Source organism: Talpa europaea, assembly GCF_964194135.1.
Source record: "Talpa europaea genome assembly, chromosome: 3".
Classification (NCBI taxonomy): Eukaryota; Metazoa; Chordata; class Mammalia; order Eulipotyphla; family Talpidae; genus Talpa; species Talpa europaea.
This window is the reverse complement of record NC_140069.1, coordinates 61,051,450-61,068,286: the sequence shown is the minus strand read 5'-3', so window position 1 is coordinate 61,068,286 and position 16,837 is coordinate 61,051,450. Positions and strand designations below refer to the sequence as shown.

Sequence of the window (16,837 nt, the reverse complement as noted above, 5' to 3'; positions counted from 1 at the left end):
GTGTGTGTATGTGTGTATATATATATATACACACACATACATATATGTGTGTATACATATACATGGATACATACATATATACATATATATACATACGTATATGTGTATATATACATATATGTGTATATATAAGTTTTTTAAACTTCAGGTTTTGGATTTAGTTTGTATTTGTAGTCTAGGATAGATAGCAAAAATATTTGATAGATTATTAATCAGGACATTTGATGAAAAAATATATAGTGCAGAAAAATAAGTTTAATAAATTAACACTAAAATTAGGTTTTTTCCAGCTCTTCTGTTCAGCTCTTGAACAGCTTACTTAACTTGATCCTACAAATTGATACTTATTTTCATATCAGGGCTACCTAAATATTGGTATTAATTAACTCAAAACCAGGAGCTGTTAATCTGGTGAAAATTGAGAGGTTCTATGAAATATGAATTATATACAAAAAATTGTGTATTGAGAAAAGTATATTGAAGTTTGTTAATGGCAATATGACTGGAAAAAGATCTTCTAATTCTACAAAAAGTTTGTGTTTTTTATTCTTTCAAAAGCAAGGAGAAGCTATTTAAAGTTTCAGTAAAGAACAGGAAAATTGGTATATCATTATTTTCAGAGAAATATCTTTTTTGAGATCAAATGGCAAAGTTGGAAATCAACTGTACTATAAACAGGAATTCTGTGGGTGTACAAAACAGAGAAATATCTTTTTTTTTTTTTTTTGAGGGAGAAACTATATTTTTTAAGTCGATTTTTTTTATATTTTTTAAATTTTATTTTATACATTTTTTACATCATTTTTGCACAATGTGTGCATTTTCATCTCGGTTTTAGTCCTCATACTATTCCCATCCCCCTTGTTTTGATCCCTCTCCCCTCCCCACCCCCCCCACCCCCTGGTGTGTCTCTGGTTTATAGTTGCTTGTTGATTTTGATTTTTACTTTATTAGAATTAGTCTTTTTCCTGGTCCCTTATTTAGGTTTTCTAAATTCCTGCTATGAGTGAAACCATCTGGTGTTTTTCTTTTACTTCCTGGCTTATTTCGTTGAGCATGATCCCTTCCAGCTCCATCCATGTTGCTGCAAATTGCATGGGTTTATCTTTTTGATTGCTGAGTAATATTCCATTATGTATACATACCACATCTTCTTGATCCAGTCATGTATTTTTGGGCATTTGGGTTGTTTCCATAGCTTAGCTATTGTAAATAGTGCTGCTATAAACATACAGGTGCAGGTGCCCTTTAGAATTAATGTTTCAAACAGAAAATTATCTTTTTGAAAAATATAAATATCCTCTTGGGAAAGGAGGACACTATGCTCTCTTTTGGAGTGAATGACTCGGCCTCATTTCTGAAAATAGTTAGTGTTCTGCCATCCCTACTACACTTCTTTTGCGATCAGCTTCTTGCATTTCCTGACACTTGAATAATGTGAGAATTTTTCCAAAATATCCAGTGCAAATGTGGTTCATTGCTTCCTTATTAGGTATGAAGTAATTGAAGAACTGTGTGAACTTAAGAGAGTTGGCAAATTAGAATAGCTAACTTTCCATTTTCCCTAGTCAGTAATGGCTCAGGCAGAGAAATTGGAATTATATTCATTTATGGACATATTGCCAAAGAATCATACAAAAATGGAAGTGATTTTTTTTTTTCTCTGAAGATTGGAAATAGTAGTTAATTTTTAGAAAGCTTTATGGAACTCTTCTTTAAAACTAGGTAATTCATACTTTTTTTGAAAGGAATGAGTTTTTAAGTATATAATATGTAGTGATGTTTGTTATGTTTGTTTTTCTTGGCTTCTTGATATTGAACATTATATTTTAAGAGAAATACTTTTCTTTCACAGAGGGCTGGTTTTCAGTTACACCTGAAAAGATTGCAGAACACATTGCTGGCCGGGTCAGTCAGACCTTCAAATGTGACATTGTAGTGGATGCGTTTTGTGGAGTTGGAGGGAATACCATTCAATTTGCCTTGACAGGAAAGAGAGGTAATTAGCTGTCAATGGAAGAGACCTATTTTATTCTAATTTATGCAGTAAATGTTTCATTTTGCTTCAGCCTTTGTTGAGATTTAATATATAGTTAATAAATTAATACCAAATATTTAAAATAGTAGTATATATTAAACACTTTGTATCACATCTTAATGTAAGTACTTAATATGTATTAATTTATTCAGTCAGCAGTCTTGCAAAATGTTTCTTTTACTATCTGTGTTTCATAGATTAACTGAGAAATAAACTGATGAAGTAATTTATCCAAGATTAGACAGGCACAAGTTGGTGGAACCAAGGTTATAACTTATAAAACCAAAAATATTAAAATGGAAGCCTATTCTTTAGAAGAAAGGGACAGTGGCAGTGCACAGAGCCCCAGGTTTGCCATACAGTACCGTTCTGACTTTGGACATCATTTATCCTTAATTTAAAGGACACAATAAGTTGAGATAATCTTTGTGATATCTTTCAGCTTTTAAATTCCTAAAATTCCAAAAACCTTTCAAGTATTAGGTTATCTTTGTAGTTGTTCGATTTTGGAATCGCAAGAAAGAAAACTTACTATAATAACTATATATCGACCAGGAACTACGTCAAGTGGTTTTATATGCACTCTTTCACAGGGCAAACAAAGCTTTAATAAATTGAACAGTCTGTCCAAATTAACATAATTGAATCATAAAGCCAGAATTTATGCTCAATTTTTTGTATCTAATACCCTGTTCTTTATAAATCCTTTTTAAAGTATAGCGTGGTTGGATATTTTAAAGATAATAAGTTTTTAAGTCATACACTGCAGATGCCTTTTTTTAAGTATCTTTACATTATGTATATCAGTAATAATTTGTCTTTAAACACACCTCATACAAATCACATTTGTTTACACAAAGTTCTTAATATTAACTGGGAAAGCATGTAACTTTGAAAAGCTGGAAGCCACAGAAAATGCAAAGTGATTAATTCTAACATTGATTTTTTTTTTTAAACCAGTGCTGATGGATTGTCTCCCTTATTCAATCACTCTGGTGTTTCAAGCATGACATTTGCTAACTTTATTATGGTCTCCTAGCCTCCCTATATTGAAGCTATTTTCACATGTACCAGAATAGTAATTATGTCCTTGTTTTTCAAGACTTTGCTCTTTATTCTTAAGGTTCTCTGCCTTTGCCTATCCTGTGAACTCAAATTAGTGTTTATTGCCAAAAAAGATTTTTCCTCAAAGTTGTAAACCTTTATAACTTTTATTTTGGCATTGTATCATAACATGACAATAAAAATGTCTTATCTCTGATAAAGCAGCAAATCTGGAAAATTTCTCAAAACATTATGGAAACAGTCTATATGGTATATTTGTATTTCTCCAAATACACCTTTATTGCCAAGGGTTTCTGGAGCTTAATACACATCTTACACATTTCGTAAAGGTAAATGTCTTAATGTTGGTCTCAAGTTAAAAGGAAATTACTTCTACCATGTTCTCAAAGTTTTTAGCTTCTTTACATCACTTACACTTACAAATTATCAGCCTAGCCTCTGGGAAGGAAAGGAGACGCACAGCAAACACTTTCCCATACCATGGTGATCTGGCTTCTGTCCTTGGAACATATGGAAGTGGAAGCTTAGGAACCTTCTAGCATGTTCAATATAGTGGTATCTGCTCCCCAGAGCAGAATAACTCATTGGTACTTTAGTATTAGTCATATATGTTGCTCTAGTATGCTTGAGCTGACCACAGAATAGTAGAAAATTCAAAACAAAGTATAATTGATTGTGTATGAATGTGTGTGTGCACATGTTTATATACATACCATATGAGAAAATGGCATTATGACATGTTTCCTGTTTCCATTCAGATACACAGAGTCAAACAAATGGTTAGAGTATCCCCAAAGGTTTACATTTTGTTGTTAAAAGATTTTTTCCCCCTTTGTATGTATTTCAGTAGTGCATTATCAATGTTGCTCAATAGAACTTTAGTGATGATGAAAATAAGTCTCTATCTATCCAGTATGATAGTCACTAGCCACTGGCTGTTGAACACTTGAAATGTGACATTTGACTGAGTATTTTCTTAATAATTTATCAATGTAAAGGTAATCACCACTAGTGGCTGCCATTACTGGACAGTTATTTATATAGTATCATCCATCATTTGGCAACATTGCATGTATATGATAGATTGCTTATGTTCTGTTAGGCCTAAAAACAAAATATGACCTCCAAGGGAAGGTGAAAACATGAGAATTAACTGTGTATATTTGATATTCAAAGCCATTTTTCCCTTTGAATTTTTTGGTAGTGTCAGCATATCTTTCCATCTGTCTCTGAATTATAAATACAGCAGATTGAGCAGCTGAAAAGGATCTTTTATAAAAATAAATGTTTATTTTGAACAGAAAACATAGAATTATAAATGCATGATTTTGCAACATATAATTTGTTCTTATATTCTTGATTCATGTGATTTATTTTGTGCAATATTTCTCAAAAACATTAACAAACACTGAAACCTGCATTTTCTAGAAAATAACTGTTTCCATGACTACCATTCTGCATGCATTAGGGTCCCACTTAGCCCTTCCAAACAAAATATTGCCATTAATATACAGGCACACATACAAGTGCGCTTGGTAACTTACTACAGGACATGAGTGAGCTAAAATTAACTTATGTTTGTGCTGCAAATTATGAAATTACAATAAGTTAAATGAAAGCGCATTCAAGGAAAATAAAAACATTACCTGTTCCCTCTACCTGACATGCCTCATTAAACATCATTAACAGATGTCTTTACATTTCTTCTTTATAAGTTGGCTATATAGGTTTCTTAAAATGTGTTTTATTTTAGTTTTCTGTAGAAGTTGTCAAATTTGTCTTCCTTTTGGGAAGTTGCTTCTATTTGAAGAGATTGGGCTTTTCTGAAGTTTTAGCACTATAAGCTTTTCATGTGGTTGGTGACCTTTCCAAGAATTTGCTGCTCAGACTGTTCATAGAGCAGAGTGCCAAGCACATATTTGGCTCTCTAGGTGGCAGCTTTCACTATTTGCTTTGGTAAAACTGGCTGACTAAGATAGCTTTGAAAACTAGGTTCTTCATTCATATTTTCTTGGTACAAGACAAGTGAATCTTTAAATTGAAAAATTTGTCTCTGTTTCTTTGTGCCTATACCTCCCTTAATCTGTACTTTTTTTTTTTTTTACAGAAGATAAGTAGATTGCTCAGAAGATGAACTGTTCTCTGTAACTAATAATCACTGTATTTGATTCATTTTTGTTTTCCCCTTTTTAGTGATTGCCATTGATATTGATCCAGTTAAGATTGATCTGGCTCGCAATAATGCAGAAGTTTATGGGATAGCAGACAAGATAGAGTTCATCTGTGGAGACTTCTTGTTGCTGGCTTCTCATTTAAAGGCTGATGTTGTGTTCCTCAGCCCCCCCTGGGGAGGGCCAGACTACGCAACTGCAGAGATCTTTGATATTAGAACAATGATGTCTCCTGATGGATATCCTTTGGAATTCTAAAAGTTTACTCAAAGAATAATTATGGAGAAAGAGGGAGAAGAGAGTTTCAGAGAAAGAGACTGAAAGGGGAAGGCGGACACTTATTAGATTCCAGGTTTTTTGCATCTAAAGCAGATTGTATGTAAAATTAAGTGGTGATTGATATCCAAAAGTAATGGCAAATGTGAAGTCATGGTTCCTTTGGTTACTGTCTAGTTTTCCCATTGCAAAACAAGAACTAGAATGCAATAATTTTTGGCATTGTCTGGAAATAGGTAATTTGCTCAACACCTATCCCTAAACTACGTCACCATCCCTTACTTAACCTTTATTCAACTCATACTAACTTTTGCTAATTCTCTGTGTATCTTCAAATTTTCCGTTATTCTTCCAAGATACTCGAGCAAACCCTGATTTCATAAATAATAGCACAGTTAAATTTAGAATGTAGACTAAAGTATGTTTCTGACTCTTAGCTACCTAACACTAGGATAATCTAATAAATAGGTTTAACTTCTAACCTCTGACCTATCAGGGACAGTATGTTGCTGAGTTACAAAATCTGCTATGTATTTCTCTTCTAGGTTCCATTTAAAGATTTAGGTTTGTTCCTTACTGCTACATATCAACATTCATTGGAATTATAATAAGTAAAGAACATACCTCTGATAAAAAATTAACTGCTTTTTTTGTTACTTTTCCTTAACTGTTCACCACCTTTGAAATTTTCAGACTCTCCCAGAAGATCACTAATAATATTGTTTATTTTCTGCCAAGAAATGCTGACATTGATCAGGTAAGCTATTACTCAAGAACATACATGAGCCTCTGGCATCAATCACTGTTACAGAGAATGGGCAGAAAAAGACACATGCTATTTAATTAAGAATTTTTATGAGTAGTCCTTGGTTTTTCCACCACTAGGAAACTGGAAGTGCTTGGTACTTAATTTATCCCTGTTTCATTGTCTTCATCTCCACAGTTCTTGGCAGACATGTATATGTAAATAGAGCTCTTTAAGCTTTTATTACTTATATTGAGAGGATGATTGAATATGTTGTTTCAAATGCTCAATACCTAAACTAGTCAAGATTTATCCTTCTTAAAACCTACCTTGAGAATAGAGGTTTTGGTGTTATTGAAAATAACCTTAAAAAAAGTACAGATAAAAACCTTAATTTGTCCAAGAACAATTTAACTATAGTTAGGATATAGAACACTTGGCTAACATTGAAATATCCTTATTCTATTCTTAACTGTAAACATGACTACTTTAATCATGTTTTTTTTTTTCTTAGTACAGTTGGAGCTGATATATCTGCCTCATAAGATTAGATGATATCTTTATTTCATGCTTTTGTTGATTTTTCTATAAACATTTTATGTTTTTCTGCTTTATGCTAAGCAATCTGTTGAAAGTCTTTTGTTTGTCTTACCCTAAATTTTGGTTTACGTTTGCTGGACATGGGTTTTTCTTTTCTCTCCTGTTTGATACTTTGAGAACTGGCCTTATCATTCTGAGATTCTCCCTCATTTTTGTGGAGAATTTATTTCTTCAACTGTGTTTTCATCATTTTTTTTTTTCCTTTTTCTGGGATGTCTATTATTTGAATGTTAGTCTTCCATAATTATACTTCCTGGTGTTTTGTCTCTTTTTCCTTCTGTGAAATTACTTCAATTATTCTTTCAAGTAGTACATTCCTTAGGTATATGAATTTTATTGTTTATCCCATGTTTTATGCTTTTCAATGGAATAATTATACTCTATTATATACTTAATATTTCTGTATTTTTATTTTCTTTTGCATCCTAATAACATCTCATTGTATATTGTTATAAGAAGTTTAAATTCTTTTTATATATATATTTTTTAAATATTTATTTATGCATACAAGAGCTGGGGTATATGACAGAGATGTGGGGGCTGAGAGGATTCACCAGAGACAGAGCAGGGAACAGAACAAGCAGACTGACTGAAATACTCTGCTAAGGGGAGCAGCAGGTGAGACAGGAGAGGTTTACCTTGCTATCTGAGTTGCTCCCTGGCCGGCCTGGGATCAAACTTATGCTGCAGAGGCTGCAGGATTGCTTCATAGTGCGGTGCTTAACCTCTTGAGCCACCAGGGAGGCCCAGGAAGTTTAAATTCTTAATCTATTCTATCTTTTTCTGCATTTTTTATAATTTATAATTCATTTTGTTTTTCTTCCATGACACACTCGTGATCATCACTTAATCTTGTTTTATTGGATACTGGCTATTCTCAAGTAATGCAAAAGGAGAAAGGCTAGGCCAGAACCCAGTATCAACCCTGGTTGCATTTTAGAATCACTAGAAACATGCAAAGACAGACTGTCCACGCTCCATTCCAGAAATTGACCTAACTGGTTTTTCAAAACTCTGAGGCAATTTAATGTGTAACCTGTGTTAACGTCAGGGATAAACTCAAGCAGTGAAGGTGGGTATGCTTTGAGTTAGCAAACCCAGTTACTTATCACAAAATACATTGGTCTCAGGATATACCCTCCCCTGTGGGGGGAAGCTGGATAAAATCAGTATCTGAAGACTACTCTTTAACTTAAGGTTTAACTTCTCCATTATGGGGGTTTGGAAAGGGAGGAACAAGAAAGCAGCTGCAACTTCTCACAGCAATACTCTCTCAGCTTCTCACAGCAATACTGCTTTCTGTATTACTCTAAATTTAAATGTAGACCAAATAGAAATAAAACTAGATCTTGTTGCCTGTCATCTATTTATGAACTGTTGTGTCTACCATCAGACCATCCAAGGCAAAAGCACTGTCTCCTTGCTTCATGCAGTTTTTATATTAAATATACTATTAAACCTGTTCATGTGACTCATATCTGCATCCCAGATTAAGCCAGTTCATTGACATTTTCTACCTCTAGAGGGAGTAATGACACTAGAGAATAATAAAAGTCAAACAGGAAGTGCATTGTTTTGGTTGATATTGAATTTGAATCAAATTATAATGGAAAATCAATTTTTCCTTTAAAAATGAAGGAAATTTGTACATATGTAGGATTTTTTAAATGACAGAAGAGATAGTTCTATAAGATTGAAAGAGAGATCTAAGTTACAGAGAAGTTCACTTTTTTGTTAAGGAACGTTAATTTAGAATGTCACAACAATCTGAACCCATTAAACTTACTTGGGTTAGGTTTTCAAATGTTTATGAGACTCTCATTTTAAATTCAGACTGCATTTTCCCATGGAAATGTTTCTAAAAGAACAATTAATTGCCTGTCAGGGAAAAATTTGTACTCTGGATAATATTTATATTTAGAGACGCTAAACTGAATATGGACTAAATACTAATACAACTTTTCTTGCAAGTTTGCCATTCAGGAGATGAGGCTGATTGTTTTCTGGTCTAGTAAATTGTTTTTCTAGGACCCTATTACTTTGATCTCATATTTTCCATTTTCTGTTTGGAGTTATTTGACAACATGTGTCCCTTTTTATCTGAATTCTCACTATGAAACTCAAGAATGAATAATTTGGAAAATCTTTTTATAATAGGCTCTTTGAAAAGACGGTATATCTCACTCTCAGAAATCACTATTGAAACTTGGAAACTGATTAGATTCAATTCAGAGAGTCCAGATTTTGTCTTCTTGATGCCTATATCTTGCTATTTTCCTTTATGTCTTTGTTTTGAGAACCATAGACCTCTGGCCAATGTTGGCTTTGGATCTACCATGCTTTTCAAAGATGAAAAACTTTTCTTTTAAGTGGTAAATATATATATAAGTAGAGGACTCTGAGCAGAGAAAAGTGGTTAGTTTCCCCAAAGAATCTATACTGCAGTGATTTTCAGACACCACTGTGAATGAAATACCTGTGGTAGAATCTTTAACTGGATGAGTCCTGTCTCCTGACTAGCAGCAGGAATGTGGAAGATTAGCTACTGGATGGTTTATCTTTTTGCAATTTCCTATCTCTTAAAATGGCTAACTTGAGAAAAGTAATGATAGCATTTGTACCTTTCAGCACAAACTTAAGTTACTTTTCTTTGTATTCTGTTCATACCAGTACAGAAAACAGGGAAATCTTGAAAAGCATCCCCAAAGATTGAAATAATTAACTAGAAAGTCCAGCATCTTTCAATTTCTGGCACTTGGGCCAAACCCCACCTATTTTATTTCCTGATAATGCAGGAAAATATTTACAAATTAATCTGATACCATAGGAAGAACTTACTCTGTAATTAAGTTGTGTCTTTAAGTATAGAAATTGCTGTTAGATTTAATCAAGATATCTTTCTAGTTGACTGGGTTTGTAAGGCATCCATTGAATTCTTATATTCCATTCCATCATGAAAGAAGGGAAAAGTTTCTAACTGTAGAAGTCATTATACTTTTTATTAGTTAGGCACGTCTATCTAATAGATAGGTAGAAGGGAGGGAAAACTTATTTATCAGCATGATTCTGACATTTTTAAAACTTAACATGTAGAAAAGTATGTGCTTTTGACTAATTAAAACTTGATAAATATGTAAACTATTTGGTGACAGTTATTTAGAGAATAATTTGACTATAACTAAATTCACTTAATTATTTTTTTTTGTTTTGGAATGAATGCCAAAAAAGTCTGCAAACAGTTTTATTTGCAAGTATTTTGGTTTTTAGCTATGGTGCCTGCATATTTAATAAATAGAAGATTGGGGCTTACTGGTTTTCTAAATATTAAAATTGATAAAAGACTTACTGTTCTAAATGAAATTTCCATAGTGAAAATCTGGTCTTACAGCATCACTTTCATAGTCAAAACCATAACCATGGTTAAGTATTATAAAGTCATTCCAGAAGTTCTGGGCACCAGCAGCAGAAGAGTAGAAAGAGGGCTAAGAACTGTATTGGATTTATGGTACATGGTACTTGTAGGATTAATAAACTGCAGAGCACTGAAAAGTACCTTTTACTATTAAGGAACATTGCCCTACATTTATATGCAACATAGGAACTTAATAAATGTGTCTTGTCTAAATGGCATACTTAGAATTTGTAAGTTTCTCTGAATTGGATCATCATCACAGCTTTGGAGTAAGCAAGTCAGGTTATCAGCATGATCTTATTGACGTGAACTAGAGAAGTTTAGTGATTTACCTGCTTGTTCTGCCTCACAATGACAGAACTATCTTCCGCTATCAAGGTATTCATTACCAAAAAGGAACAGACTCATCTCTTATCACAGTTAGCCCACCAAGAACTTGTTGGAAGCAGTGAATAGAAATTGAAGTGGCTAACAAAGCAAAGGAAAATACAGAGAGTTCTGCTAAATCACTTCTGTTCCATTCCTGATTGGTAAGACAGTAGAAGGCTAAAAATTCACAAGACAAAAGTCACTAGCTGCTGAGCTTTATCTGCCACAGATATTCTTTTATCTCTGATAGTAATCCAGGTTTTTAGTCCCACTCTATACCTTGTGAAATCTACTACTTAATCGCTATTAAGAATACAAAGTTGATTAACTTAATCTTATTTGCCAGCTTTTCTTTTGGAAAGTTTGCCCCTGCACAGTTGGAGCAGTATCATATTATTGGCTCTGGTATTGCATATATTTTTCTCAAGCAGTCTAGTAAAATGGCTTTGTGAGTCAAACTGAGAAGGCACAGAGGCTTTTAAATATAAGCTTATATTTCTTTTATTCCGCTGAATAAATTTTCAGTGAGGTAGATACCACATACAGTGTTACACACATATAGTGCTAACAGCCAGGGCCTTACTGATTCTTGCGTCTATTGTGTTTTATTTAAGGACAATCTTTACATTACCACTGTCCTGTTCTAAGAACAGGTAAAGTACAAAGATTAGTGAACTGGATATTGGTAGCCACCTCCTAAAACACTTTGTAGATGAGCTTTTAAACATCACAGATATTTTGATCAACAAATAAATGTTTGAAAAAAGATAAAAGAATATCTGTGAGAGACTGAGGTAACTTTCAAGGAATCTGAAATGCTATCTGCAAAAAAAAAAAAAAAATTATACACTTACACATTGAAATCTCATTTAACTTAAAGAAAGAGTAAGGAGCCAAATAACTTCTGTCAAAAGTGAAAAGTAAAGACAGCTGGTAATTGATGGCATTGAGTTTACGTGAAGCAAAGTATTATTAATTGGCTTGAAGTATATAGTCTTTATAGTCTTCAACTCCAGAATTCTAACATTTAAGATATATATAGTTGTAAAATGTGAAAAAACTATTTCTAGTTAGAACCCTTGAAAATTTTTAATTTCTTTCTAAACACTACAAGTTTTCTCATATTTTGACATATTAACCTTCCAGTTTTGTCTGTCGTCTGACTTTAACTAAAATGTAAGATTCATGAAACCAGAGAAGTTTTTGTCTGCTATGCTCCACTGACCAGAACAAAAATGTCAGTTCTGGGCAGTGGAGTTGGTAAACAAAAAAATCTCTGCTCAGTAAATAGTTGTAGAATAAAATAATCTGACTGTTTCATAATTGACTTCAAAAACTCCCATGTAATCATATCTTCATTGCTTCTTAAAAAAGGCCTAGAAAGTGGACAAAAAGAGTAAAAAACTATCCCACCTTTTCAGAGATGTATTTCAGTGTAATTTTATGTGTGGCTTATATTTTTTAAAGTAATAACCATCCATTTTTATATTGCTTTTGATTTTTTCCAAGTAAATTTTAGAAATCTTTTTTCAGAATGCCCTATTTTAGGGAGATAATGATATTCTGTTTTTCAGATCTTGAAAGCCAGTGCCTATTTTAAAGACTTTTTTAATTGATGTAGGAAATTAGTGGTAGGACTGGTAATAAAATTTGCCTCTGACTGCTTGTTTCTGCTAGGAATATCCCAGCAGAGTTTTCACTATTGTTTGACCTCTGACTCCGTTCTCAATCTGTTCTCTACTTTGCCCTCCCCTTTTTTACCCAACTCCCCTTCTCCCTTAACCCCAAAGAAAATGTCAGCTTGCCAATCTCACTTTCTTTAAATAAGTCACTTGTTTAAAAGAACAAGAGAGGGCCTCCCCGGTGGCCGCGGCCTCTGCGGCGCCGGTTCGATCCCTGGCTGCTCCCCGGCCACCGGAGGAGGGTCCCACACGGCGCGCAGACCTCTCCTGCCGCCCGCTGCTCCCCTCAGCAGTGTGCTTCGGTCCTTCTGCCTGTTCTGCTCCCTGCTCTGGCTCTGGTGAATTCTCTCACCCTCCCGGCTTCTGACTGTACCCAGTGCATGTATAAACCAAACAAACAAACAAACAAACAAATAGATAAATAAATAAGACATGCCTCTAGAAAATTAAAAAAAATAAATAAATAAAAGAACAAGAGAAATACTTCATTTAATACCTTATTCATATAAAATTTATTGTGATAAACTAGATGTACTAGTCAATATGTCTTTGAGTATTTATTCCGTTAGCTCTTTATCCAACATGAGAATTCATAGACTTCCTCCACCAACAAGCAATTCTCAGACACCAGCAGGGTATCAGAGAACTCTATTCTGTCACTGCCTATCCCAAGATAGTCTCTGATTCCACAGGTTTAAAACTCGGTCTCCCAAGACCACCCTCCACTTTAGAAGCCAGTCATAAGTGCAGGTTGTCACCTGTGTTTTCATCTACCAACTTTAGACCAGAGGTCCCCAAGACACCCTTCTCAGTTTCAATTAATTTGCTAGAATGACTCAGAACTCAAGAAACCAATTTACTCACTAGATCAACAATTTATTGTAAATGATGTTCAGGGACAGTCAGGGGAAGAGATGCATAGAGCGAGGTATGGGAAAAGGGGTGAGGAGCTTACAAGACTTTTAAAGCCATGCCACTTACCCCAATTTCCATGTGTTAACCCAGAAGCTATCTGAGGGGGTTCTTTAGGGAGTTTTTTGATGGCTGAATAACTCGTTAAGTCATTGGCTGTTGATTCAACCTTCAGCTCCTTTCCCCTACCAGGGGGTCAGGAGAGTGAGAACAAAGTTCTAACCAGAACACATCCTTAGGTGCTTCCAAAAATGTCACTTCAACACTCAGAAAATTACAAGGGGTGTGAGGCTGTGAGCCAGGAGCTATAGATGAAGAACAAATATGTATGAGAAATATACTTTGGCCATCCAAATGATAGAATACATACCTTATAAATCGCAATATCAAAGCCTTTTTATTCGTTAAATTCAGAATCTTCATTTTTGTCATTCTTTGTGAAAAATCAGACTGATATAAACATATCAAAATAGTAAAACTATTATACCTAATAATTGCCACTCTGAGACTACATAGCTCTCTTTGATTTCTAGTGCTACTTTAATTATTATTTCCTTATTAACAAATAGTGGGGTATATGTGCTTGTTACTATTTTAACAACTGGGTTTGATTTGTATTGTCATCTATTACTATTCATTGAAAAAAAAAACAGTTCTTTTGTGTCTCTTTGCTGGCAGAGATTAATGTTGACCTTTTTACCTACTTGGTAGACAGCTAGCTGTGACTTTTTTTTCCTAAGAGGAAGTTGCAGTACTTTAAAATACATATTCATGGGCGATGTACATAAACCTTACCTTCTGTCAGTGCGGGTATAGTATGTGTTATACCACTGAGGTGCTCTCGGTCTCCAAACCAAACTAGACCAAAATACACAATTATAGTTTTGCTGATTACATTTACAGAATTAATTTCAGAAAATGCATGTCTCCTATTGTTTGTACCTGTCCCTGCTACCTGGTATTCCCTTATCACAAAATGTCTCCTGTTTCTCTGAATCCCAGGGTTTTTCACTTCATTCCCCTTTCCCTTATTCCTTACTTGCTACTCTGATAAACTGATCTCTGCTGATGTGATCATGGGTTACAAGGTAATCTGTTTGCCAGTTAATAAATCTGGGAAGCTAGATGAAAGATGTTGGCCCCAAACACAAGTTTTATCTATGTAAGAACTTGACAAACATTATTGTCATGGAGCAAAAAAGAAGTCTTTAGCAGCTGTCTGTCCCTGTTACCAGGTCATTTGATTAGCATCCTTTTCATATCAACTCTGGATGGGGAGGTGACGGTGCTTTTAGCTTCCTAAAAAGAGTTGGTTGCATTATGGTCTAGCAGATCTCAAAGAATAATATGTTTTTGCAAAAGAATGAAGCTTGACTACTACCTCACACCATGCACAAAAACCAACTCAAAATGGATTAAAGAACTAGACATAAGTCCTGAAACCATAAAATATACATAGAAGGAAATATAGGCGAAACACTACATGACATGCCCTCAAAGACATTTTTACAGACACATCACCCAAAGCAGTGATAGTGAAGGTAAAGATAAGCAGCTGGGACCACATCAAATTGAAGAGTTTCTGTACAGCAAAAGAGACAGTAACCAAAACAAAGAGACACCCCACTGATTGGGAGAAGATTTTTGCACACAACACTAATGATAAAGGACTGATCACAAAAATCTACAAAGAGCTGATGAGACTCAACAAAAACAAAGTAAATAACCCAGTTAAAAAATGGCAGAAGAGCTCAAAAGAAACTTCTCCAAAGAGGAAATGCAAATGGCCAACAAGCATATGAAAAAATGTTCAGCATCACTTGTCATCAGGGAAATGCAAATCAAAACTACAATGAGATACCATCTTACACCAGTGAGAATGGCACATACTAAAAAAATTAGCAACAACAAATGTTGGTGAGGATGTGGAAAAAAAGGAACTCTCCTGCACTGCTGGTGGGAGTGCAAACTGGCCCAACCAGTTTGGAGAGTTGTGTGGCAATTCTTCACTCTGCTAAAGATGGAGCTTCCATATGATCCAGCAATTCCACTCCTAGGTATTTACCCAAAGGACACAGAAACAATTCAAAAGGGCACCTGCACCTCTATGTTTATAGCAGCACTATTTACAATAGCTAAGCTATGGAAACAACCCAAATGCCCAAAAATAGATGACTGGATCAAGAAGATGTGGTATATATTCACAATAGAATATTACTCAGCAATCCAAAAAGATAAACTCATGCAATTTGCAGCAACATAGATGAAGCTGGAAGGGATCATGCTCAGCAAAATAAGCCAGAAAGAAAAAAATACCAGATGGTCTCACTCAGCAGGAATTTAGAAAACCTAAATAAGGGACCAGGAAAAAGACTGATTATAATAAAGTAAAAATCAAAATCAACAAGCACTATAAACCACAGACACACTACAGGGGGGTGTGGGGGGAGGGAGTAGAATCAAAACAAGGGGAGTGGGAAGTGTATGAGGATTATAACCAAGATGAAATGCATACATTACATGAAAATGAAAAATGGTGTAAAAAATATATAAAATTAAAAAAGAATAATATGTTTTACCTCAATACAAAGGAAGGGGGATTTTAAAACACTAAAGAACAGCAGCTGGATGGGGTAGTTCAAGTTGAGAGAACAGCAAAAGGGATCAATTAGAAATGGAAAAAATGGCTGCTGAAAACTAGAACCCCCATGAGAGTGGGGTCGCACCTGTCTTGCTCTCTGATATATTTGTAACATCATATAGCAGGTACTCAGTAAATATTGTTGAAAGAATGAAAGTGGATAGAGAAGCTAAGAACAGGACAGAAGCTTTCAGGAAAGGGAATTAGTCTTTAAATTCCTATTTTAATAAGTAAACCTTGTGTCACACTTGAGATGCCTCATTACTTGAAGGACTTAAATATGAACTAGTCTTCCTAATTCATAAAGAATATTTAAAAATTATAAAGCATATGAACGAAAGATTTCTCTTGAAATCAAGCTTATGTGTCTGTGATTTTGTTCCTTTTTTTAGGTGGCATCCTTAGCTGGACCTGGAGGACAAGTGGAAATCGAACAAAACTTTCTTAACAATAAGTTAAAGACAATCACTGCTTATTTTGGTGACCTAATTAGAAGATCAGCCACTGAAACATAACTGTGAGGTTGTACCGAGGACAAAAAGATCATGTAGTGGTCAGAACATTAGTCAAATGAGACACTTGAATTTCTTTGTATATTCACTAATATTTTGTACCCATTATCTTATATAACCATGTGAAATGAGAACTTTAAACAAAATTAATATTATTAATAAATATTAATGACGTTTTTGAGATTTTTGGCTATAGTAACAATGTATATTGTTTAGTAATATTTAATATAGAGAAAGACTTTCCACCATGCTTAATGTCAGTCAGGTATGTGTATGTATATGTATGTGATTATGTTGTAATTTTTTTTTAGTTTGTATGTTTTGGTTTAATGTGTGTGTGTATTTGTGTGTAAAAAAGTTATTGCACTTTTTTAATATAGATACCAAGTAGACAGTGACTGAGTTAGTCTGTTT

General features: G+C 34.2%; 1 protein-coding gene across 1 annotated transcript in view; it reads left to right on the top strand.

The window, feature by feature from the left end:
- Nucleotides 1-16,426, top strand: part of TGS1 (trimethylguanosine synthase 1) — a gene marked incomplete at its 3' end in the record, with an annotated part of 41,618 nt that extends 25,192 nt beyond the window's left edge. The window contains exons 10-13 of the mRNA XM_084229657.1: nucleotides 1,856-1,999; nucleotides 5,297-5,513; nucleotides 6,229-6,307; nucleotides 16,304-16,426. Of these exons, the coding sequence (XP_084085783.1) occupies nucleotides 1,856-1,999; nucleotides 5,297-5,513; nucleotides 6,229-6,307; nucleotides 16,304-16,426 (563 nt within the window). The remainder of the gene's footprint in view (nucleotides 1-1,855; nucleotides 2,000-5,296; nucleotides 5,514-6,228; nucleotides 6,308-16,303) is intronic.
- Nucleotides 16,427-16,837: the final 411 nt, after the last annotated feature.